Raw genomic sequence first — 27577 nt, 5'->3', positions numbered from 1 at the left:
CACTCAGGTGAGGAGCAATAAAGCCCCCTGGTGTCTGGTCTGGGTAATTGTTGGTGAAGGTGCTGCACAGGTATAACCCTATACAGTGTACACAGAGCCGGGTCACTTATAAAGCTGCTGTGTCGGCCTCTTAGACTAGCTAAGTGTTCAATTGCAGCTAAAGCTACTATCACTTTCAGCAGATTCCGCAGCACTTTATGTAGTTTAGCCAATTATTGATCCCTGTCCCCATTAGGGCTCACCATCTAAATTCACCTATCTGTATGTTTTTTGTGTGGGAGGAAACCAGAGTTCCCGGAGGAAACGCAAACCCGGAGAGAGCACACAAACTCTTTGCAGATGTTGCCCTTAGTGGGATTTGACCCCAGGACCCCAGCGCTGCAGGGCTACAGTGCTAACTACTGAGCCACCGTGCCACCCATAAAGCCATTCAGGCTACATATATGATGAGCAAATCTTAAAGGTGAAGTCCGGAATCTGACTTTTTTTGAAAATTTTTTAAAAGAGCCGAAGAGCACCTCCTGAACATAACATGTACCTACCTCCCCAGCTCCAGCGCTGGAGTCCACTGTCCTCTGACTAGTTCCCAGTCCCCCAGCCGCTACCTGTTCTAAGCGGGGACCTGGGTCGTGATGTGTCAGGCCTCCTTAACCAGGAAGCAGCTTGGAACCAGAGCAGAGGACAGCAGACCCCAGCACTGGAGCTGGGGAGATAGGTGTAATTTATGTTCAGCCACCACCTCCTCGGCCACCGAGCGGCAACTGTAAGTACAGAAAAAAAAGAAATGTATTTACGGACAATGTGCTAAAAAACAGAATTTAAAGTTCCTGCTATCTGGATTCATTATGATGCCGGGAGCTCTGAAACTGTTCAGATCTTTACGCTACTGCATTTCACACCCTGTGTCAAGTACAGTAGCGCAAGGATTTGAACAGTTTTGGAGCTCCCGGCATCATAATGAATAATAATGCTGAGAACGCCAAATTCCGTTTCGCAGCACATCGTCCGTATTTACATATATATATATATATATATATATTTATTTATTTATTTTCCGGCGTCTAAGGTGACTGGGAGTATAAGACGACCCCTGACTTTCAAGAAGATAGTCAGGGGTTTGCCTTATACACTGGAAAATGTTAACCCCTGCCAGACCTGGGGCCTGTTCCCGGCCCCTCTGCCTGCATGGGGACCCGCCTAGCGTCTCATCGGAGATGCTCGGCTGCCAGGAGAGCTTCGAGAGAACGACAGAGTGTTCGGGTACTTCCGGAGCCTCCGTCATTCTCCCGAAGCTCTCCCAGCAGCTGAGCGTCTCCGATGAGACTCTCGGCTTTTAGAGGTAGCTTTGGCAGATCCCCAGTGTATGTCAAATGGGACAGGAGGCGCGCGGAGGCCAGGAACTGGCTCCAGGTGAGTTTAACTATTTGTTTTTTTTTTTAAATGGTTGCCCCATACGGTGGGGATGCGGCCATCTTTGAGCCCCCACCGTATGGAGCGACCATACCCGGCGTATGAGAAGACCCCTGATGTGTGATATATATATATATATATATATATATATATATATATATATATATATCTCACACACACACTAATGTGGAAGGTGGATAGTGACGTAAAGCCAACAACATCTGGTAGTACTGATCTGCAATGTATCTATTGTTACATCCATTTTAAAACCCAGTTGTAAACATGAGGGAAGCCTGTAGGAAGGATGTCTTAGTAGGGTATGCCATCACTTACCACACATCAAATTAAGGCAGATACAGCATTGGTTAGTAGGGTCTGGCCTTGCATAGGAAGCTTAGAATAGGAGTCAACGTTTTTTTTGTTGCCGTTCCTCTGCACCTTACATAATAATCCTATGTTCTTGTTTTTGGGCTCTTGCCAGTCCCTGGTACAGTGCTGACGTTTTCTTTGCAAACCTTACAGGTAATGCAGGGGTTAATAAGTCCATGAGGGGAGGTGGGGGCAAAATTGGTGAATCAAGAAGCGAGTTGCTGCCTATTGTTTACAGCCATTGACGCCAAATAACAATTACTGATGCCAAATCATTTCTAGACCTGTAAGGTATAAGGGAAGGAAAAAAACCCTCCTTAAGAGAGAGGGGGTGGGAGCGTATACAGGTGCCAGGAGCATTAAATAACCCCAGCAGACAAGGTGCACCTCTGTCTTCTATAGATGAAGGTTTCCCCCCCGTCTGGCATTTCCCCCCCTACACGAGACAATGTGCATTCACTGCAGGAGACTGGGCTAAGCCTGCGTCTCCCAGACGTGCTGGCTCCTTCGGCCCAACCCGACACAGAGGTGCCTTTGTGAGTGTAATTACTCTCCCCTTGTTGTAGAAATGGCTGTTTTGGAGCCTCCGCTTTACAGGTACGGCCTTTATGGAATATGCAAGAATTAGCATGCTAAAGGAAGTCCTCCGGGCCCGGTGGGTGCCGTGCTGCGGCCCCTGCCATACAGGGATCTTACCTGCCGAGGAGCGGCAGGGGTTAAACCTCCACGGTTTACACAAGCCCCTAATGAATTATCCTTCAGCGATGTATTTCTCGTTTCGGGCTGTAGACTATAACTCAGCCTAACACAATAGGTGACACCTGACATGGCGGCTCATAACCGCAGGTGACCTGTTTTATTGATTTACCGTCTCTTTTATGATTTTCTTTTTTTAAATGAATAATTGAGATGAATGGCGACGATCGCCTGACGATTTGGGCGTAAAAAGGTTTGTGTTCGGTGGATGAACAGGTAAAATATTAAAGGAGGTGGCTATGAGGATGAAAGTTTATTGTGTAGAGAAATATATTTTTACTACATAAGTTGGTAATTCAATTCTAGTAAAATATCACCAGTCTTCCAGTACTTATCAGCTGCTGTATGTATTGCAGGAAGTGGTGGATTCTCTCCAGTCTGACCGTGCTCTCTGCTGCCACCTCTGTCCATGTCAGAAACTGTCCAGAGCAAGAAAAGTTTTCTGTGGGGATTTGCTGCTGCTCTGGACAGTTCCTGACATGGACAGAGGTGGCAGCAGAGAGCACTGTGTCAGACTGGAAAGACTACACCACTCCCTGCAGGACATACAGCAGCTGATAAGTGCTGGAAGACTGGAGACTTTTAAATGGAAGTAAATTACAAATCTATATAACTTTCTGACACCAGTTTATTTTAAAGTAAAAACTTTTAGCCAAAGTTCTCCTTTAATTAATAATAATTGAGGGACTCCTTTATCACAACTGTGTTCAGTGCACGTGGCAGCCAATCACGGCTCAGCTCTATTTTTTTTTTTTTTGCCATGGGCAACAGGTGTAGTTTCACTTATGGACCATGGTTGTCCCTTTAAAAACACTATTTTATACTTTATAATTTAGGGTTTTTTTTTACACTTTGCAGCTATATTGCTTTTTATTGTTTGGGTTTTTTTTATGATTTCGGGGAATTAGAGGCAAGAAATGAGGTCTGGTCACAGTGTTGTTATACCCTTATGTAATAGTGATGGGGGTCAGCACTGAGTTATCTCCGTTTCTTTGTTGACCAGGGTGCTAAGGCGTGCTTTCTTCGTGATATCCCCTTCTCGGCCATCTACTTTCCCTGCTATGCACATATGAAGAGCGCCTTTGCTGGAGAAGACGGCAGAGTCAGCCCCGGCTATCTCCTTCTGGCCGGAGCCATCGCTGGTAAGTCACCTGTATACAAGTCGCCGATTTGTATTAATATTTTACCTTAAAGGGGTTCTCCAGCGTTAGAAAAAAACATGGCCACTTTAATCCAGACACAGCACCACTCTTGTTTCCAGGTCAGGTGCAGTTTGCTATTAAGCTTCATTCACTTCAATAGAATGGAGTTACAAGAGCGCAAGAGGCAAGAGCGATGCTGTCTGGAAGAAAGTGGCCATGCTTGTCTTAACGCCGGAAATTCCCTTTAGGGTGCAGGCACGGGTACGGGAGATAATTGGTCTTCTAATCTTTGTCCACCAGAATATATGAACAGCTTAGTGTTTCCTTTTTGTCAATGGGGTGTGTCCTTACACTGACTGACAGTGCTCATTCATTGTTATCTGAGCTCCATAGCTCCCCCTGGTGATCTGCTGATCCTGTGCTCTGCAATCAGGTCTTCTCTCCCATCACAGCATGTTCTCAGAAAGTGTAAGACAATCTGCAGCTGCATCTCCCCTTCATCTTCGGCCCTTTGCATAAAAGCTCGAGATGTTCCGCTAGGGGTTAGGTGAGTATTAGGTTTTGTTGTTTCTTGGATACCCAGACTAGGGCTCTATTATTGTGGGAGGATGCACAAAGGGAAGTGTCTCAAGTGTAGTGCATAAGGGGGTATTTATTACAGAGAAGATAGTTACTTTGTGGGGGCACTGAGGCCGTACTATTTGCAGGTGGGCATTGTAGGTGCGAGAGCACAGTGGGGGTACTTTATCACTCTGGCAACAATAAAAGTTCTGTGCTGGGGCAGAGGTCAAAATGTTTGAGGCACAGAGGAGGCACTTTGTGGGAGCACACATGCAGTGCTGTCACTATACGGGGGCACAGAACGGTACTGTTATTTAAGGGAACAGAGGCAATACTGTTCCTGTGTGGGGGCACAGAGGCGGCAGCACTCTTCCTGTGTGAAGGGTGCGGAGGCGTCACTCTTCCTGCACGGGAGTGGCACTCTTCCTGCATGGTGGTGGTGGTGGGGCGCGGAGGCGGCCCTCTTCCTGCGTGGGTGCGGCCCTCTTCCTGCGTGGGGGCACTTTTATTCTAATATTTCAGGGCACAGAGAGGGACTATTACTATGGAGGGCATGCACACTGTGTTGGGCACAAAGTTGGCATAATGTGCCTTGGATCTCTTTGAAGCTCTTCTGCTTCTTATTGCTTCAGTAATGTAATGAAATCCTCAGACCGTAACGCCTCCTCCTCCTCCTCCTCATCATCGTATGTGACCACCGCGTCTCCACCACCCCTGCACTTATTTGGTTTCTTAATCACAACTTTCCCCACAACAAGCAGCTCTGGCGTCCGGCTCCAGGATATAAGAATGCCGCCCTCTCCGTCCTCCATGGCTGTCAGCTTTATCACACAACATACAATTTATCCATTGCTGCTGTAGGCGATGGCTGATCTGTATAGATACACCGCAGCGCTGGGTGGTCTCCGGCATTCTTTACATATTTTGATAGGTTTTTATTGGAGCAACACAAAATATGCTTTAGAGTTTACATGCTTACATGTAGATGGAAGCTATGATAACACCGGGAATGGGAGAGTATTAGGATACAGCAAGGTATGGAGGGGGGACACAGCAAGGTATGGTAGGAGGGAGACACAGCAAGGTATGGTGGGAGGGGGACACAGCAAGGTATGGTGGGAGGGGGACACAGCAAGGTATGGTGGGGAGGACACAGCAAGGTATGGTGGGGAGGACACAGCAAGGTATGGTAGAAGGGAGACACAGCAAGGTATGGTGGGGGAGACACAGCAAGGTATGGTGGGGGAGACACAGCAAGGTCTGGTGGGAGGGGGACACAGCAAGGTATGGTGGGGAAGACACAGCAAGGTATGGTGGGAGAGGGGCACAGCAAGGTATGGTGGGAGGGGGACACAGCAAGGCATGGTGGGGGAGACACAGCAAGGTATGGTGGGAGGGGGACACAGCAAGGTATGGTGGGGGAGACACAGCAAGGTATGGTGGGGAAGACACAGCAAGGTATGGTGGGAGGGGGACACAGCAAGGTATGGTGGGGAAGACACAGCAAGGTATGGTGGGAGGGGGACACAGCAAGGTATGGTGGGGAAGACACAGCAAGGTATGGTGGGAGGGGGACACAGCAAGGTATGGTGGGGAAGACACAGCAAGGTATGGTGGGGAAGACACAGCAAGGTATGGTGGGAGGGGGACACAGCAAGGTATGGTGGGGAAGACACAGCAAGGTATGGTGGGGAAGACACAGCAAGGTATGGTGGGAGGGGGACACAGCAAGGTATGGTGGGGAAGACACAGCAAGGTATGGTGGGAGAGGGACACAGCAAGGTATGGTGGGGAAGACACAGCAAGGTATGGTGGGAGGGGGACACAGCAAGGTATGGTGGGAGGGGGACACAGCAAGGTATGGTGGGAGGGGGACACAGCAAGGTATGGTGGGAGGGGGACACAGCAAGGTATGCAAGGGGGACACAGCAAGGTATGGTGGGGAGGACACAGCAAGGTATGGTGGGAGGGGGACACAGCAAGGTATGGTGGGAGGGGGACACAGCAAGGTATGGTGGGAGGGCACAGCACTCTATGGGGAATTTCTAGGTGTGCTGGTTGCCATTGCAGTAATACTTGTTTACTATAGCTTGTATATAGTTATGGAGATTTAATTCTTTTTGTTGCCAGCAGTGTTTTACTTCCGGCTAAGAGTCTGGATTTTAAGAAACTTTGTAATTGGGTTTATTAGCCGAAAAATGCATTTTTATCATGAAAAAGCAGTATGAAGCTCTCCCCCCTGTCTTCATGGTTCTCTTATGGAGAGGGGAGGGGTGGAGGGAGGGGAGGCACCAAAACAGGACAACAAAGAGTTAATTTACAGCTACATCACCAGGCTATCTCCTCTGAAGTCAGCACTGACCTCTGCTCTCTGCTGGCACTAATCTCCCTCCTCCCCTCTCCATAGGTTACACAGGGCACGACTCATGTGAAAGAGTCAGATTTCCTAATAATGAGCAGTGAATGAGAGAGGGAAGGGAGGGGGGGACCTGGGGAAAGTCTTTTTGAATGCAGATAATTGCATATTTTCCTAATAAACCCAATTACTAAGTATCTTAAAATCGCCCGTACGATTCATTTCTGCAAAAAAAAAAAAAAAAAAAAAAAAAAACACACACAACACGACATTGACACTTTAATATACACAAGACCCACTAGAAATGAAGGATGAAGAGGATGTACAGAGGTTTTACACAGGTCGACAAATGTCCTGAGATTGACTATTCAGCTACTTATTACATACGGCCTTAAAGGGGATGCGTGACCTAAATTTCCTTTTACTTACTAAAACTGTATTTTTTTTTATTTTCCTTTTTGTACATTTTTATGGGGGCGGTCATATTGCCTGAGCTGTTCTTAACAGCATTTAGTGACATGCTTTGCAACAAGACTCATGGACATAGACGACAATAGACAGACTCTGTCCCCTTGAGATGAATGTGAGACATTACTGAGTGTGCTCTGTGACCTGTAAAGAGGTCATTCCACAGGGAGCTGCTATTGTCTCCTCTATCTACTGCAATGCTGTACAGATCACTTTACAGCAGCCTCCTCTTATCACCACAGACACAACAGGAAGTCTCAGCTTTAGTTTTAGCCCCAGTGGTGAGAATGAGAACTGCAAGATGTCGGGATTATTTTATATTATAGATTTAAAAAAAATGGAAAATTAAAAAAAAATTCTTTAAAATATTTTTTATATAAAAACATTATTTAAACAATGTAATTTTCTGATGACACATTCCCTTTAAATACTTGCGACTAGCCTAGACGGGGCACTGCCGTGGTGATTGGTTGAGGCTTCTGGTCCTGCTTCCTGTGCTCATCTTGACAGCAGGAAGTAGAGATGCGCATGGGGGGGGTTAGAGTTGGGTAAGTATAGTTAGTTTTGTTTTGTTTGTTTTTTCTATTTTTTTTTAAAGGCTTCAGCAATATATGAATTTTTGTAAAACGTCAGAATACCCTTTTTAAATTGCTTCCTTAACCATTCATTTTGTCTGAATCCCAATTGAAAAATATCAGAATCACATCAGAACAAAGTCAGCCAAACCTGCTTATTTCTGCAAGGTCATCTTATGTGAGTCTTCCCAGGACTAGGGTCGAGCAAGTTGAATTTCAATGATCCAACCTTTTTCTTCTTAAAGGGGAACTATCAGCAAGTTAGACGAATCTAACCTGCTGATATGTCCCTATTGTGCTCCAGGCTGAGGATTACACCGATAACTGTATGGGAATGGTGCAGAGGATGAAGGGAAGAGACATAGCTTCCACCTCGGCACCCCGTGCACAGTAGGGGGCTATCAGCAGGTTAGATCATTCTAACCTGTGGATAGTTCCCCTTTAAGGGAGATAAAGAGTCATTTATTCCGCTCTCCAGTAAGAACTAATGAACACTCAACCATGCATGCACGCTCATCGGTAGGAATAGCTGCCGGTCATTCAGCCAGCACCTACTGCAGTACTGTATGGCTTTTTGGAAATTCATTTCTCTTATATTTAAACACAACCTAAACCCTTAAAGTGTCGCTGTTGTGTGTGTGTTTTTTTTTTTTTGCAGAAATCAATAGTCCAGGCGATTTTAAGAAATTTTGTAATTTGGTTTATTAAGCAAATATGCCATTATCTGCATTAAAAAGCCTTTCCCCAGGTCCCCACCCCCCCCTCTCTCATCCACTTCCCATTATCAGGAAATCTCGACTCTTTTACATCAGTCGGGCCCTGTGTAACCTATGGAGAGGGGAGGGGGGAGATTAGTCTGCAGCAGAGAACAAAGGATTACACAGTGGGAGCTGTGTGAAAGCCAATGTTTAGAGGTCAGTGCTGACTTCAGAGGAGATAGCCCAGTGATGTAGCTGTTAATTAACTCTTTGTTGTCCTGTTTTGGTGCCTCATCTCCCTCCACCCCTCCCCTCTCCATAGCAAAACCATGAAGACAAGGGGGAGAGCTTCAAACGGGTTTGTTAGCTGAGAAATGCATTAATGCAATAATACTTTAAAGTTTTCCAAACATTAAAGTTACATTTCCGAATCCGCGGCTCCGGGTCTATACATGCTGGAAAAGCAATCTAAGAAAAGAAATAAGTTCTATAGGGACGGAGGTCGAGTGCAAGAAATGAAAAGATTCCATAGATTTTTTTTTCCCTCCTGCGGATCCGGTTTCACAGTGGTCTTACTTAGGCACGGCCAACCATAAACACTACTTCTCTTCCCGACCACTTGATCAGATACAAATGTCTTTTTAGACTCGTCTACTTCCAACCTGTTTCATCGGAACAAAACAAGCCTTTACGGCGGCGGTGGCGGGAGCCTGGGCGGCGAGGTGAAATGCCGGCATACATCCACAAGCCAAACAATTCCTCCGCTCCAGTCCTTCCCCCTTTGAAAGCCACTGATGTGATTGCAGACCGAGATAATTCCCCTTTTGAAGTTCAGTCACACAGGCGGCTTTTATGCTTTCATTTATGTCAGGCCGTCGATCTACAAGGCTGCGAAATCTACGTCGGGGCGCAGCATCGCTGAACACATCTACAGATATGATACAATGCATTCAGATTCTGCAGCCCAGGAGGGGGGGGGGAGCCTTCTACTGTAATGTAATAGGGCTCTCTCCTTCCCCCTTCATGTCAACCTGTCTGATGGGAGATTGTCATCTGCTCGTCAGGGCTTGTGCCATTACTGGGAGTATGCGGATACAGTGACTGAGGTGGATAGAAAGCCATAGTCTTAGAAAAAAAAAACATGGCTGTCTTCATCCAGAAACGGCACCTCTCCTGTCCTCAGTTTGGGTGTTACAGTTCAGTTCGGTTGAAGTGAATGAAGCTGAATTTTAATACCACTGACAACCTGAGGACAGGGGTGGCGCTGTTTTGTGTGTGTTTTTTTTTTTTTTTGCTGAATTTTTTTTTCTTTTTATTAAAGGGGGACTCCAGCAAAAAAAAAAAAAAACTTTCAAATCATCTGGTGACTGAAAGTTATACATATTTGTAATTTACTTCTATTTAAAAAGATTTAGTTTTCTAGTACTTATCAGCTGCTGTATGTCCTGCAGGAAGTGGTGTATTCTTTACAGTTTGACCCAAACAAAGTGCAGAGGTTTTCTATGGTGTTTTGCTGCTGCACTGGACAGTTCCTGACATGGACAGAAGGGGAAGCAGAGAGCACTGTGTCAGACTGGAGAGAATATACCACTTCCTGCAGGACATACAGCAGCTGATAAGTACTGGACGATTTGAGATTTGTAAAAAGAAGTAAATTGCATATCTGCCACCAATTGATTTGAAAGAAAAAGATTTTTTGCCGGAGTATCCCTTTAAAGTGATTGCAGATTTCTGGGTATCCTTAAACTCACCTGAAAAGGTGTTTCATTCTCCCGCTCCTGCCAACACCAAAAGATACTTGAGCTGCTGTCCAGGCATGCTGGGAACTTCCATATCCAAAGTTTTGCAGCAGATGGAAAGCAATATCTTGCAGCCCACTCGTAAAGACTACGTTAAAGGAGTTATCTTTCAGAGACAGCACTACTCTTGTCTCCAGATTAGGTGCGGTTTGCAATTAAGCTCCATTCACTTCAATGGAACTGAGCAGCAAAACCTGCACCCAAACTTGAGACAAGAGCAGTGCTGTCTCAGGAAGAAAGTGGCCATGTTTTTGTAGCGCTGGATAACCCCTTTAATTTTAGCTCTGTGACCCTATGTACGTTGTTAATCGGTGGTCGCTGCTTGTCTGTTCCTGTACGTTTATTTTGGGCAGAGTGGACGGTATTCTTCACTCGGAGTGACGGGATAATTTGCAGCGTTTAATGTTTTCCTACGACCGCATGATACGGACGCGCTCTCTCTATTTTTATTTCGCATCACTCCGCGGCTCCTTAAATGTATAGCGTCTCCTGCGTGCGGCCGTTTACTGCAACTTCATGGAGATGGGGGCGAGCTCAGGGAGCCAGACCACGCTGGTTTGGCTGAAGCTCTCACCGACTTAATATACTACGAGAAGAAAAGATTTCACGTTTGGCTTCTCGACTTGTTTTGTTTGGAGCTTGAAGTTGAATCCAGTAAGTAATAGAATAGGTAGGGATGGCGCTAACACAGTGGCCGGTGCTTTACCCCTAGGACAAAACTTGCACATTATGTGCAAATTATTTAAAGGGACAGTGTCATAAACAGGATATGCTGTAAATGCGTCATAGGTGCCTGTCACTAGCGGGCAGAGTCCAAGTTTACCATAGAAGTCAATGGAGAGGTTGGAGTCTATGTCTACCATATGTTGATAACTTTCACCCCTAGGTCAGTATGGTTGACGATAGCAAATGTAAAGAGAACTGATAGAACGAGATCTGTCTGCAGCAGATAGCCTGCTTACTGGTGGTTTCCACAAAAAAAAAAAAAACTGACTTACAAAATTACAAGATTATCAAAAATGGAGAGTTGAGCCTTGTTATAAGCAGAGTTGGCCCACATATATACTGAGTGACCCCTTTACGAGCTCACTGCCCTTTCCTGATTGGATCTTTCCGGTGTAGACATTAGACCCGTGACCTAGGAGCGCAGTATCAAATACACAGATTTTTTGATTTTTTTTTTTGACAGTGAAAATTTAAAGCTCTAAATTATATCACACAAGGCCCGTTCATCAGGGCTAGACTAGGTGGTGCCCAGAGTCCACTGTCCACCCTGTAGGGGATTATTTGTGCAATGGAGAATGATGTGAAGAACATGGATGGCCTATAATGGCAAACAACTGGTTCCAGTACCATTGTGTCTTAGGGAAAGAGAAAGCCAAGTCACCTAGGGGCAAACATTTCACTGCTGAGTAGTCAAGAAACCTGACCGGTCAGATGGATCCGGATCTCTGTGGAGAAACATGGCCGGACAGATGGATCCAGATCTCTGTGAAGAATACTGGCTGGTCATATGGATACAGATCTCTGTGGAGAAACATGCCCGGTCAGGTTGATCCAGATCATTGTGGAGCAACATGGCTGGTCAGAAGGATCCACATCTCTATGGAAAATTTTGGCCGATCAGATGGATTCAGATCTCTGTGGAGAAACATGGCCAGTCAGATGGATCCAGATCTATGTGGAGAATACTGGCTGGTCAGATGGATCCAGATCTCTGTGGAGAAACATGGCCGGTCGGATGGATTATGATGTGATGGACGAAGAACATGGATGGCCTATAATAGCAAACAACTGGCTCCAGTACCATCGTGTCTTAGGGAAAGAGAAAGCCAAGACACCTGGGGGCAAACATTTCATTGCTGAGCAGTCAAGAAACCTGGGTAGTCAGATGGATCAGATCTCTGTGGAGAAACATGGCCAGTCAGATGGATCCGGATCTCTGTGGAGAAACATGGCCGGTCAGATGGATCAGGTCTCTGTGGAGAAACATGGCCAGTCAGATGGATCCAGATCTCTGTGGAGAAACATGGCCGGTCAAATGGATCCAGATCATTGTGGCTGGTCAGAAGTATCCACATCTCTATGGAAAACCTTGGCCGATCAGATGGATCCAGATTTCTGAGCAGAAACATGGCCGGTCAGATGGATCCACATCTCTATGGAAAACCTTGGCCGATCAGATGGATTCACATCTCTGTGGAGAAACATGGCCAGTCATATGGATCCAGATCTCTGTGGAGAATACTGGCTGGTCAGATGGATCCAGATCTCTATATAGAAACATGGCCGGTCATAGGATTCAGATCTGTGTGGCAAAACATGGTCGGTCAGATGGATTCAGATGTTTGTTGGGAAACATGCCTTTGTAGATGCATCCAGCTCTAAGAAGAGAATCGTGGTCCGGTCAGGTGGGTCCAGATCTTTGTTGAGAAACATGGCCGGTCAGATGGATCCAGATCTGTCTAGTGCCATGCTTATGGAAGGGGCAGAATTAATGAATTACCTACTCTTGGATGTGAATAGTTTAGGCTGGTGGCGTTGGTGTGGGAAATGTTTTCTTGGCGCACCTTGGCTCCTCAAACATTTCATTGCTGAGCAGTCAAGAAATGGCCGGTCAGATGGATTCGGATCTCTGTGGAGAAACATGGCCAGTCAGATGGATACAGATCTCTGTGGAGAAACATGGCCGGTCAGATGGATCCAAATCTCGGTGGAGAAACATGGCCGGTCAGATTGATCCACATCTCTATGGAAAACCTTGGCCGATCAGATGGATCCACATCTCTGTGGAGAAACATGGCCATTCAAATGGATCCAGATCTCTGTGGAGAAATGTGACCAGTCATATGGATCCAGATCTCTATGGAGAATACTGGCTTATCAGATTGATCCAGATCTCTATATAGAAACATGGCCGGTCAGTTGGATTCAGATCTCTATATAGAAACATGGCCGGTCAGAAGGATCCAGATCTGTGTGGCAAAACATGGCCGGTCAGATGGATCCAGATGTTTGTTGGGAAACATGCCTTTGTGGATGCATCCAGCTCTAAGAAGAGAATCGTGGTCTGTTCAGGTGGGTCTGGATCTTTGTTGAGAAACATGGCCGGTCAGATGGCTCTAGATCTGTTTAGTGCCATGCTTATGGGAGGGGCAGAATTAATGAATTACCTACTCTTGGATGTGAATAGTTTAGGCTGATGGCGTTGGTGTAAGAAATGTTTTCTTGGCGCACCTTGGCTCCTCTGATATCAATGGACGGACACTTGACCAAGCATTGTGGTGACCAGGTCAAACCTTACATGTTTCCCCTCTGGCAGAAGGATACCACATCACATTTGGGATGAGCTAGAACAGACTGTTCAGAGACCTCCGGTTAATGTGAGTGACCTATAAGAATATATCCTGTCAATATTTTGCCTAGTAGAGTCTATGCCGTGGTGAATCGCTGCACTTCTAAAGTGCACAGAAGGTCCAACCCGATACTAGATCGGGGGGTCTAATAAAGTGGCCATTCAGGGCATCTAGGCATATCACAAGCCAATGCTGAGTCTGTAGGCTGATTTCCAAGCACTCAGCACATGTTCCTCATTTCCATCTAATAGACTGAATGTGACCCACCTACATGGATATTGTATGCCATGGTGAGACGTCTAAGCATGGAGCCTGTACCGTGCAGAGCGAATGCATCGGAGAAGATCAAAGTTTCTTGAATTTTTTTTTTCCCCTTCTCCCTCCTGAAATCCTAGCTGCATTCAGTTTGCTGATTTTGCACAGAAATGTTCCTTTGCAGGGATGCGGAGTTTATATATAGGGTTATTTAAGGTGGTGGCAGACAGTTCTGGTTGCGCGCGCCTGTGGGTAAGTGGTGGCGGCAGCGGTGGTGGAGTTTGAAGACTCTGCTTTTCAGCTCGCTGTGTGTTCTTTGCCAGTAGCCACAAAGAGGCGTGAAAAGCAAAAGGCCAAAGGAGCTTTCACCTCCCAAAAATCTGAATTCAATCATCAGCCATGTTGGTGATTGTGCCGAGCTGGATTTTCTGAAACTTCCAATGCCGAGAAGGCCGCGTACATCAGAGACTGTCACTGGGTGCCCTATGGCTGGGTGGTATCCAATGGGTGATGGTCTGGAGTGCTTCACCCACCACCAATATCCTATATCGTGTGTTTTCTCTTGGGGCGGATATGGAAACTCTCAGTATCCTTCCATAGCCTCTAATTTAGGGTTTTTTTCAGAGAAAACCTCAAGGGATGATGGCACACGTTTTACCATGAGATAATTTCCTGCTGGGAAACATGAGGTCAATCATATTTCGGACATCTCTGCCGCCCTTCAGATTTTACTATGCCAGAAATTAATAAAAATATGGAATCGTCTTGTAATCAGTAAAATATATATATGTATATGTGTGTATAATATATATATATATATATATATATATATATATATATATATATATATATATATATATATAATATATTATATAAAAATGTATAGAGCTAAAAAAAAAATATTCTATTAGCTGCGCTCTTATGTGGAGTTTCTTAAAGTAGTCCTCCAACAGATACACATTATAGTGGACTGTATGGGGTGAATTCCTGGTTGTGTTTAGTACTTACTAGCTGATGACCATGGACGGGGAGGGTTATGGTCTCTCAAGAGTCCATCTGGTCTGAACCCACTGTAGTGAAAAATGTCCTGCTGGCTATGATAGAAGAGAGTCAGATCACATGGACATGGCAGCTCGCTGTGTACGGGGCCCCGCACAGCGCTCAGAGCCCATGTGACCCCTGCCCTCCTCCAAAAATGTCTACAATGGGTGTCGGAACTGGACATGGAGCAATGGAGGAAGGCGCCTGGTCTGATGGGTTACGTTCTCAATGATGCGGACGGTCGGATGTGTGTTCGTCACTTACCTGGGGAAGGGATGGCACCAGGATGCATTATGGGAAGAAGACAATATGGCGGTGGCAATGTGATGGGCCATGCTCTGCTAGAGACCTTGTGTCCTGGCATCATGTGGACGTTACTCTGACACGTACCTCCTAGCTAACCATTATAAACAGCAGGAACGCATAATGGCAGTGAATAATCCCCCGGTGGCCACACTGCAGATGTTCTACATGACAAAGAGATCAAGGTGATGACTCGTCCCCCATATTCCCCAGATCTGAATCTGATTGGTCATCTGTGGGATCCATGGAGGCCGCACCTCTCAACGCACAGGATCTGCTGCTGATACCACAGGGGAGGTCGCAGGGATAAGGGGTCTGGGCCCTGGAGTGACACACCACAGGACTATGGGGTCTGGGGGGACACATCCAAGAGTTATGGGGTCCAGCCCTCTGTGCTGTCTCCTTTCTTACCCCAGATCCTTACCTACATGACTTGCACTAATGACAATAAGATGATGGTGATCAGGTTCCTGGTCATAAGATTCTATCATTGTTACCAAATGCTATGGTGGGAATAATCTCCATATTCAGAAGTAAGATGGCCTCTGCTGGTCTCTGTGGGTTTGGCGATCAGCAGGTGGGAGTCGTAGTGTTACATGATGCCTGTTCAGATGAATACGTCATAAACCAAGGGAATATAGAGGGAAACCGTTATCTACCCGCTCCTGTGTAAGAGGTCATTGCAGTGATTGTGGTGTCCTCCGCAGGTATGCCGGCCGCGTCTCTGGTCACCCCCGCTGATGTCATCAAGACCCGACTACAGGTGGCAGCACGAGCCGGGCAAACCACCTACACTGGTGTCATAGACTGCTTCAGGAAAATCCTGCGAGAGGAAGGACACCGGGCCTTATGGAAAGGAGCTGGAGGTAAGATGTGCATCTATATGGAGGGGACTACTCTACTACGAGATCTTCACTACGCTATCTATCTATCTATCTATCTCCTATCTATCTATCTATCTATCTATCTATCTATCTATCTATCGCCAGATATATCTTAACATTCTGTGTCCTTGTAGCTCGTGTGTTCCGGTCCTCTCCCCAGTTCGGTGTGACCCTGGTGACCTATGAGTTATTGCAGCGATGGTTCTACGTAGATTTTGGTGGAGTGTAAGTTTATGCTTCATTTTTGTTATCATATGTGCATTTTCTTTCCAAATCACTGTCCATCTCGTTCTTCTTTTTTGATATTGAGTAGTGCTTTTTTCCTCATCATTTGTCGCTTTTTTGGTGCAATAAATGCATCTGTTATTGAATTCGTCCTGTAGATATTCAGCTTCCAAACTATAAATGATCCCATGTTATTTTATGCCCCCAACAGCTTTCATTGTATAAACAGCTTCTTCAGACCATTAAGTCTATGTCCCAGCCCCCTGAATACACAGACTAAATTGTGAAACATGTTGGGGAGACGTTGATTTGGATGTTATAATTTAAGTTTTAGGACATATTGAGTTAGTATAATAATAATAATAATAATTATAGGGTGGTTGGGAATTTCAGCCTAATGCGTGTCCATTCTCTGGAGCTACATGTGGGTGCTTTATGTCATCATTGGATTTCTGAACAGTGACATTGTGGATATAGTATACCTCCTTTTGCTTCTATTCTCTGTAATCCTTCTTAATTCCTTTTGACTTAGAAGTGTAATTGTCATTTCAACTTTTTTTTTATCAATAGTACAAAATTTTAAGAAACTCTAATAGGTTTTATTAGGCAAAAAAGCCTCTTTTATGTACTCAAAAAGGTATTTCCCAGCCCCCCTCCCTTCTTATCTGTTCATTATCAGGCAAAGTAGTCTTCATTGCAAAGGAGCAAAGTGAAGAATGGTTCTGCTGAATCTATTCTAACCTATGGAGGGGGGAGGGGCCAAGGAGGATGAGTGAGCAGGAAGAGGAGAGAAACAGCCCTGAGGTTGGGAGACTGTCTGGCCACTGAAATAGCTGGATTCACAGGACATAAAGGTCACTGCTAGTCTAGAAAAAACAAAGGGCGACAGCGCTCCATGGCGAGGATCAGAAGGGCAAGGTGAAAAAGGGATAGGGGTGCACGGCAACCCTCACCTGATGTGGTTGTGCAAAGGGAGGCACAACACTCTGCAGCGTATATATCAAGGACCGCAGCCACTCCCGATATCCAACAGGAAACAATGATGCAAACAACCTCCAACTCCAGACTACACGGATTATGGGGCGCAGGTCCAACTTGAGATCAAGGCACAGTGAGTAATAAAAATATATTTTATTGTGGAGACTCAACGCGTTTCGGAACCGCACCGGTTCCTTTCTCAAGAGTCATCTTGACTCTTGAGAAAGGAACCGGTGCGGTTCCGAAACGCGTTGAGTCTCCACAATAAAATATATTTTTATTACTCACTGTGCCTCGATCTCAAGTTGGACCTGCGCCCCATAATCCGTGTAGTCTGGAGTTGGAGGTTGTTTGCATCACTGCTAGTCTAGGTTCTCTGTGAGAGAAGACTGCAGGATGTTGTGTTTTTCAGGGCTGCCTTTTCTATTCTCCGTGCTCCCTCGCCCCTCTTGGCCCCTCCCCTCTCTATAGACCATAATGGACACAGATAAGTGAGGGTGGAGGTAGGAAAACACCTTTTTACGTACAGAAGGAAACGTTATTGCTTAATAAAACCTATTACTGAGTTTCTTAAAAATGCTTGTACTATTGATATTTATTGATTTCTGAAGAGTGACATTAAGTGACAGTTACACTTTAAGAAGACAAGTAGAAAGTATCGTAATTTTTTTTTTTTTTTCCCCCTTTCTCCTCCAGGAAACCCGCCGGCTCAGAACCCGTCCCCAAGTCTCGAATCACGCTGCCTGCGCCGAACCCTGACCACGTTGGCGGATACAAACTAGCAGTGGCGACTTTTGCAGGAATTGAAAGCAAATTTGGACTCTACCTGCCTAGATTTCAGCCATCACCATCTACCTCTAAAGCCACCTAAAGCCGATGAACACAGGCGAGGAGGAGCGAGGTCACCGGGTACATGGCCGCCATCTGTGTCAGTGTATCACCGCCACCTCCTTCACCTTTTAGTCCACTCTGTGTTTCCTGAGGGGTTTTATAGATCTTTAGTCTCCTTTTATGTGCAATTCTCTTAATGTGGTTCCCTTCCTTACAGAACTCTATCTGTGGCACCAAGGCTGTGGTGGATTCCCTGTGCCCCATCAGCCTGCTAACCAGCACCACCAGTTAGGGAGTCTCAGGATCTATAGTGGGATCTGCACACCCCATGAATGTAGGTTAGGTCATCTGGAGGTAAGCCTTCATCCTATAGGTCAAACGCTACAGGGACACAAAGAATTGTTGAGATTCTGTGCTCGGAATCTTGGGTAAATTAAAAATAATAAAAAATAAACTGCATTTTAAATAAGATTGCAAAGGAACGCAACTGAGTTAAAGGGTATGTCTACCTTTTCAGCTAAGTCTTTTATATAGAAAATCTTCTGTACTGATCCTGAGTTACATCCTGTATTATACCCCAGAGCTGCACTCACTATTCTGCTGGTGAGGTCACTGTGTACCTACATTACATTACTGATCCTGAGTTACATTGAGTATTTGAATACTTCAAAGCTGCACATGTACACAGTGACCCCCACCAGCAGAATAGTGAGTGCAGCTCTGGAGTATAATACAGGATGTAACGCAGGATCAGTAATGTAATGTATGTACACAGTGACCCCACCAGCAGAATAGGGAGTGCAGCTCTGGAGTATAATACAGGATGTAACGCAGGATCAGTAATGTAATGTATGTACACAGTGACCCCACCAGCAGAATAGTGAGTGCAGCTCTGGAGTATAATACAGGATGTAACGCAGGATCAGTAATGTAATGTATGTACACAGTGACCCCACCAGCAGAATAGGGAGTGCAGCTCTGGAGTATAATACAGGATGTAACGCAGGATCAGTAATGTAATGTATGTACACAGTGACCCCACCAGCAGAATAGGGAGTGCAGCTCTGGAGTTTAATACAGGATGTAACACAGGATCAGTAATTTATGTACACAGTGGCCCCAGAGCTGCGATCACTGTTCTGCTGGTGGAGTCTCTGTGTATATACGTTATACTACTCATCCTAATACGATTATGTTGGTAAGATTATATCTATATAAAAGCTGTAACATGCGCCAATAGGAAAACATCTACTTTACAGAAGCACTTTGGCTGTATGAGGTGTGTGAGGTTAGTAGACGGGTTGGTTTTCCTCCTGAACAGCGCCATTCCAGTCTATGGGCTCTTCTTGGTATTACAGCTCAGAGTTGAGCAGGAGGAGAATACGTCAATCCTCTTCTGACCTCTCGCATCCCTCACTGAATTGCATATTGACTATAGGCTACACAGGTGGGGTCGGCACTGCTGGGGGTCACAATATGGCGCTCAGAGTAGTCGCCACCAGTAAATTTCACCTTTTTAGCTGCGTTTAGTTTTCTTTCAGTAGAGTCTGTTCATTGTATAGTAAACTGATCTAAAACTTTATATTCTGTGCCTCAGCTTGTCACCATGACCTCTGCTTGCTGTCAGTGAATGTGTGCGCCTGCATCAGTAGCACCGTATCGGAAAGGTTATTTCCATTCACACACTGCAAGCAGAGAATGGCTTTCCTTGACACTTTATTTTTTAGCAAGCGAAGCATTCCCCAAGAGATAACAACATGTCTACCGTACGTGTGGTTACAGTTTTGGGTTGTTCTGTTCCTCTTGGAAACATCAAACGTCCCAATTATTTATCGGGACGTGTTTACCTATTGAGACTAATAATAACAGAGGAATAACAGAGGGACGTAACTAAAAATTCTAAGAAAATTGATAATTTTATGGGGAATGCAAACCCTTTACTAAACCTGACATAGCTGGCGGGGCCGTTCAGGGCCGTTCATCCAAGCTTAGAAAATAATATTTAGAACAATTGACCTCAATCTGCACCAACTTACAGTGAGATGGATGAGGAATATTATATTCCTATTATATATTATGTCAGGTCTGGGGCAGCGTCCAGCATGACAGGGCAGTCAGCAGTGGAAGGGCATGCTGATTGTTGTAGTTCTCCAACTGCTACTGTATGAAACACCCAGATTCTCAAAACATGGCATAGTATTACAGATTTTTTTGTTATTGTTCTCCTCTAGCAATAATCTTCATCTGGAGCAGGAAAGGTAGGATACAGTAGGTTAAAAAAAAAAAAAGATAAAATCCCTCTGCAGCATTAGATTACAAATAACACACAGTGACTCGATCATCGATCAGTGTTCATGAGACGGATCAGTCCTTGCGTTTCAGGGTGGGCTTTGCCAAGTCCTACATTTATAAGGGCTGGATCAGGCTCCAGCAAACATACATGGCTGCTTGTCGTGGACCACAACTCCCAGCGTGCCCTGACAAGCACGATGAAGGTGGTTGTGTTTCCGTGATACATGCAGAGCCGCCGTCTCACAGGATTTGTTTAGATTTGTTGTAATGAAACCAAATGTTACAAAATTTAAGTTTTTTTTTTAAACGCTTTAAAAATTTGTCATTCCTGCTGTTACATTCCTTTTGAAAATTTTAAATTGCAAATAAATATTTTTTTAATTTGTGTATTGGGATCATACTAGGTTCTGTCTGGAGGCACAAAGCTGAGGGACGGGAGCAGTCACAATGGAAACTATCCGTATTAAAAAGCCATGGGAAATCCAGGTGTCCTGGGTTACAGGTCCTTGTTCCTGAGGAAGGATTGGTGACCAGAGATGAGGGAACTTGGTGAAAGGTATCTGAACGATCAGCATTTGAATCCTGGAGAAGGTGGATGCAGCCCGAGGACTGCCTGGAAAACAGTGATATGGCCTACGGCAGTATATATTTTTTTTTCCAGGCAGTCCTCAGGCTGCATCCACCTTCTGCAGGTAGCGGGATTCAAATGCTGATCGTTTGGGTTTGTGGAACCCTGAACTTTTAAACAAATTCCCTCATCTCTACAGGTGACATACCTACAGTGACTCTAGATTTGGATATGAATTGCATCTTCTACCCCTGTAACTGAGAGTGACCTGCATGAGCGACCAATTTTGTACTTGGAATGAGGACCTGACACCCCAATCCTTACAGTACAGGGGTCCTCCATCAGACTTTAAGGGATCAAACCTCAAGTGTGTAACCTGATTGCAGAATGTCTGCACCCGAATAACATCTCCCCAAGTGGTCAGCACTTACTGGGTGCACTTTGTCCATCTAAGAAGTTGCATCGCCCATGTCCTCCCTACTTTACTTTTATTTATTTACTTCACTTGCAAATTGACCACTATAACCAGCTCGTACCTCATGTCGCACCTGTGTTTTGTGACCCAAAGATGCTAAAAAATAGTTTTCTGCCTTTAGACAGAACCAGTAATGCAGCCTTAATGGTTAGGAAAGAAGTTGGCCAAATCGTTTCGAGCCGCGCTAATCATGAATAAAGAAATGAATAGAAAAAGTTGAAACACGTTGGCCGTTAGTGGGAATTTTTTTTTTTTTTGCTGTATAATCGTGAATTGCTTAAGGATCACTGAATACTTCCTTCCTCACCACTGCTTAGCACCACCATAGGCTCCATGATGATCTGCAACATCTGGAGAGCCACAGGTTGGGGAAAACTGCAATAATGCCTAGGCGGGATCCTGATGTTAGGACAAGTGACATTGTAGCAGTATTGAGGCATTGCCACATGGCCCAGGGTTGGGTGCTACTCAATGGATTGGCTGCAGCTTGGTGAATACTACAGAACGGGTTGTGTGTGACGCTGCAATAAGTCGACTTTCTGTAATGTCGTCAAACCAACGTATGAATTATGCATTTACTGTATGTACAATGCTGCTTAAATGAATCGTAGAAAATCTGTGTACTGTATGAACATCTGCCTTATTACTATCATCTGTCGGGAATCGTGCTGGCCAGAACCTGCGATAGTCGGCCAGTTGTCAATGATCAATGCTGCTGGTTGTCTCCTGTGATCTACAGTGTAATCCTACGAGCCGCCGTCTTTCTGCAGGAGACTGTGTTACTCCTTCAGTGTCCCGTGTAGATTGTGATTATTGTTATTATTATTATTACGATGCAGTGTGTTCCCAGCAGTATGCGAGTCTAATAAACTTGACCAGAGGACCGTCTCGGTTTTATCGTCTTTTATTTACTCCGCAAATCCTGTATCTGTAAAGTTTCTGTTCACTTGCATTACAAAGCCGCAAACATGCGGACCTTCTACCCTAAAGACCCATTGCCAAAGAATCACTTGTGTAATCTGCATACGTAGAAAGTAACAATGCATGTTGGCGATGACTTATTAGGAGCCATTGGCAGCCATCGTTATTGAGAAGAGAGAAGGTTTCTAGGAGGTGATGTGGTGACCAATGATGTATAAAATCCTCAGTTGCAGGTTTCATTATCCGATCCATACTCCTTTTGGAAAGACAATGGGTTTTTTGGTAAGACCTTTATGGACAGTTTCCTTCCCAAGATGGAAAGCTCCATTACAATTCCAAGCTTTGCACAACGTGCCACCATTGAACACTGAAGACCTCAAGATGCTGCCTGGAGTGAAGGACCACCTCTGTACATCAGTCATGGAGTGGGGGAGAAGGTGAGCATGCTGCAGCTCAGCCCAATTTCTACAACACTTGATTTTATGACTTTGTAAACGGCTATTGTATAAGAGACTCGGACCCACTACCCACGCCCACAGCTTTGAAATTCCCTTTAATAGCAGTAAAGGTAAAAGAATAGCATATATTGTTTCTGAAAAGTTAAGTATTTGGTGGGAACAGCATAACCAAGAGGCCATGACTCTGCCATCTAGTGTGATTACTACTCAATATATCTCTTAGTAAGGAGGTACATGTCCAGTTGCCCAAGCTATTATACTTTTAGGGTATGTGCACACTACAGAATCCTCGCGGATAGCTTCCAGCGTCAATTGAGACGTCAATTCTTGAGGAGGAATCTGCCTGCGCATAGAATAGAGCCAATGGGACCAACAGAAATTAGAGGGGCGGCGGCGGAAGACGGAATCCACTGGAATCTATCCATGTTGATTCCGTAGTGTGCACCTAGCCTTATATTGGGCACAATTTTAGCAATGGATGGGGAGTTGCTACTCATCTCTCATTCTTATTGTTGCTCCACAGATTCCACCAGCCATGCTCTATGGGTTGTCAGAAATACCTGATGCCTTAACTGTATGGCATGGCTTTTTGTGTTTTACAACTCATTTTAAGGATGCTTGGACTGCAAGGTATAAGGATTCGAGATGAACACTACTGGAGAATACTTGGAGTCCAGTCGTGCAGCATTTGAGCACCATTGGCTGCAGTGGGCTCATTATGAGACTCAAGAAGCCGAATAACAGTTTTTACTAATTTCCTGACATTAAGGCTGTTTTGGCCAAGCTGTTGAGAGTAGTGGTTATATGAGGATACAGACTCTTGAAGGCCCACACAGACCTCAAGTGAAGAGGATCATTTCATCAGACAAGCACAAGCAGTTCATAGTTTCCTTGTCCACCATTCTGACACGGGGCCTGTTTATTACACCCAGTCTTAATCTGGGACATTTCCTAAAACCTAGCATTACATGTCCTGCCCTTGACAGCAAGCCACCACCTCCTTCATTTGCAGTGGTGGCATGAAGAAGAAGCTTAGACAGCTGTGCACTGAAATCATGTTCTCTTTAGCAACAAATCTAAATTCTCTTCGGGATCCGACAACTGTCGGGTACATGTATGGAGTAGAGATGATCAAACAGCGCCAAACACACTGCCCCCTGCTGATATGATGATGTAGGGGCCATCATATAGGACAGTGGTTGCCACTAGTAGTGGATATGTGCAGGACATCCTGCAGCCACATGTTATCTTTCATGGCCTTCATCTGCAGGATAATGCTACACACACACACACACACACGGGTTTCCAAGAATATCCCCTCCAGATTGTAACCCTTCCTTGTCTGCTGAGTCCCCAGACATTTATAGCGAGACAGTTAAGCAACTTACGAGATCAACTTGCAAGATCTACAGGCCCAACTATATATTTTCCTGTATCCTACATAGAGCCTCTGCACAACTGTAATGTATTCCCCAATAGACATCTCCTTTCCTCTAATGTTCTAATCATATATATATATATATATATATATCTCATTACTACATCACATATAGAACTACTTCTTTATGTGTTATTTGTGTAAAGATCTTTTTTTTTTATTTCTAGAATTGGCTTACTCCAATTGTAACTTGTAGCGCACAATGAGATGCAACAAGTTTCAAATAAAAGACAAAAAAAAATGAAAGTTAAGGTATTAGGCTGGGTTTACATATATAAGTTGGCATCAGTTGCGTTTTTTGCCTAAAAACTGACCACAACTGATGTCACAACTGATGCCAAAAATGCATCAGTTGTGATCAGTCTTTTCATTAAAAACCATCAGTTGTCATCAGTTCCCATCAGTTGTCACAAGTTGCGCTCATCAGTTGACATTTTTTTCCCCAGTATGTTTTCCTGTCATTTTCAATGGGATTTGCGGGGGAGCGCACGGGGGCTATATACTAATTTGGGGAGCTCACAGGGGGGCTATATACGACAAGGGGAGAGCGCACAGGGGGGCTATATGGGAGGGGGAGAGCGCACAGGGGGGCTATATGGGAGGGGGAGAGCGCACATGGGGGGCTATATACTATTGGGGGAGAGCGCACAGCAATGCTGTATACTAATTGGGGGAGAGCACACAGGGAAGCTAAATATTACTGGGGGGGCAACAGGGGGGCTATATACTACTGGAGGAGAAACAGGGGGGGTGATATACTACTGGGGGACCAAGGGGGGACTATAGGGGAGGGGGAGAGCACACAGGGGGAGATATATGTTTATTTTGTGCTACTATTTGCCTGGCATCCGGCGCTCTATTCAATTGAATTGGTGCGGCGCCGCATCACCGGAGCGGCGGTCCGCCAGGACGCTGCAAGATGCGTCCTAACGCACCGACATTTTGAACGATCCCATTGAAAACAATGGGATCAGTTCAAAGATGCGTTTCCCTCCGGCGCTTTTCTCCTGCGCCGGAGGGAAACGCCGCCGCACCGCCGGACATATGTAAACCCGGCCTTAGAATTTTAGCACAATTTTTTTTCTTAGTCTTATGGTTATAAAGGTTGTGCAGACTTATCTTGTTCCATTTCACTTATGATCCCATAAGCCCCATAGGTCTATACTTGAAAATTGGGTATCTAGGCCCTGGTGTGTACAAGGGCCCCTCCACCACATAAGACACCAGCATTAAAATAGGTGAGGGCCCTATTACAGAATTTTGCATTTTGGCCGGGATCTTCACGTTACGCCTTGGCCTCTACCCTCCTGGTTTCTTATAACTTTGTGAGAAGTTAATATTTTTTTCCCTACTTCCTAAAATCAACATGTATTACCCATGAAATAAACCTAAAAATGCTAATAACACATGAAAATCACTCTCTCTCTGTATCTCCCGCTGCCGATGAGGAGCCGTCGGTCTGTAGGACGTAAATCAGCCAATGATTAGTGACATCTTAAATCGAGTTTGGCCCTCCTAAGTATTTCCTTTGTACAAGCTGAAGTCTGAAGTTTTCTGTCTCTCGCCGATGTTGTATATGAACTGTGCTTTTGTGCGCTGGGCTAAAAATCCATCCAGGCCTCATATATTATCCTACGAAGGAAACGTCAGATCTGTAAGGCATTTTTAACCATGTTTTATGGGTCTCTCCGGTGTCGTTCTTGGACCACAATCTGTTAATATAACCTTCCATGAAATCAACTGCGCCCAAACGGTTCAAGAAATATAGCTCCAATGTTCTCAAGTAATAGCTATTGAAAAGCCTATTCCCTTCCACTTCCTAGTCCTTGTACAAACAGCCTATTGTAATTCCCTTTTTTTGGGGGGGGGGGGAATTATTCCGTCTTTGCAGCAGATTACAGATAAGGCCGCTCTCGTTCCGTTCATGGTAAAGAATCGTTTATTTTAATTATTTCAAATAAATAAGTTCCATGAAGCCGACCTCCATAAATATGAAAATATGACGCAGCGATATTCCTGGAGATCATAGAACATGAATATAGAGACTACAGAGTTCAAGAAACCCAAGTGAGAGACCACATCTGAGGCCTTCAGCCTGGTCCAATTTCGGGAAACCACATCTGTATACAATCATATCTCGCTCTGAATGGATTTAATATAACTATGCCAGAGAGAGGCTAGCTAGCGGTCTACAGCTGTTCTAAGTGCCAGAGCATGTTGGGCCGTGTAGTTCTAAAACATCAGGTTGCTTTTTGTTATGGGTGGTGGATGTAAGTAGTGAGAAGGCTCTTATGGTTTCCAACTAAGGTTGTTGAATGAATTCCTCCCAAGCCTCCATAAACATGCACACTTGGATTGGCTGAGTGTGTATTCTCAGTTGGGAGCGGGGAATAGGCCATGGCCAGGCACCTCTGGGGGTCAGGCAGTAAAGTCCACATGTGTAAGCAATAATTATCTGTCGTGTACGGACATTGTAGGTAGCCAAGTGCTCCACCAAGTCATCCCACTACTATTACTACTCCAACTTGTGAGTGAATGTTAACCAAACGTTTAAGAGCAAGTGCAATTACTTTTAACACCAAAGGGGTTCCCCTCCTAATAAAGGTCGTTAGTGTTTGGTTTGTTGAAGTCCGACCTCTGAAACACAAGCACACTGTTCACCTAGATGCATTGCCTTGTCTATAGGAGTGGTTGTGCTTCATATTGTGCTTGTCTTATTCATGAGGCTCTCCATTGTGCAAATCAGCATTAGTCTAGAAGGTCACCCCCCCCCCCCCCCCCAAACATCCACAAACTATCAAGAACAATGGTATTATAAAAGACAATGAAGGAAAAAGCCAGCTTACCCTCTCCACTGCGCCTCCTAGCCCGGGCTCTCACTTCAACAGGTGCCACTTAATACTTGCGACGAATCACTGCGGATTGGCAGCTGAAACGCGTAGGTGTCTTGTTGGGGACGGAGGTCTTGAATAAACTCATTTGCAACTACTTTGCTGGAAGCTGGACTGGATTCATCGCAAGTATTATAGAAGATTCTTCATGTTTCAGGAAAGATCCTATATTTTTTCTTTACCTGAAAGAACCTTTGTCATTTTTGACCCTATAAAGTAATGCACTTTGGATAAGCAGGTGGGGATGACTGTGTTTTTGCGCTTATTTCTGGTGGACATAAATGGTTGCCACTTTTCAAGCTTAGAAACTTGTCACAATGAACTAATATAAGTTCATCCAGATGGGAGTAATTTCAAGTATTGCCCCGGAACTTGTTGCCCACTATGTTCTGCTTTGTGCGATCATCACGTTCGGAGGAATATGCCTATATAAACCTGTGCAAGACTCAATGTACTATATGGAGCAATACTTTGTGAACGAATATATCATATATTTTTTTAAATCCAGGAATAACTGGAGTGCTGGC

The 27577-nt window shown here is 45.0% G+C and overlaps 1 protein-coding gene across 1 annotated transcript in view; it reads left to right on the top strand.

Annotated features, from left to right (window-relative positions):
- SLC25A13 (solute carrier family 25 member 13) overlaps positions 1–22230 on the top strand; it is a 94603-nt gene extending 72373 nt beyond the window's left edge. The window contains exons 15-18 of the mRNA XM_069959375.1: positions 3539–3677; positions 15797–15955; positions 16108–16198; positions 17873–22230. Coding sequence (XP_069815476.1) covers positions 3539–3677; positions 15797–15955; positions 16108–16198; positions 17873–18047 — 564 coding nt within the window. The 3' untranslated portion in view covers positions 18048–22230. The remainder of the gene's footprint in view (positions 1–3538; positions 3678–15796; positions 15956–16107; positions 16199–17872) is intronic.
- Positions 22231–27577: the final 5347 nt, after the last annotated feature.

Source organism: Dendropsophus ebraccatus, chromosome 2 (assembly GCF_027789765.1).
Source record: "Dendropsophus ebraccatus isolate aDenEbr1 chromosome 2, aDenEbr1.pat, whole genome shotgun sequence".
NCBI lineage: Eukaryota > Metazoa > Chordata > Amphibia > Anura > Hylidae > Dendropsophus > Dendropsophus ebraccatus.
This window is presented reverse-complemented; position numbering and strand designations above follow the sequence as displayed.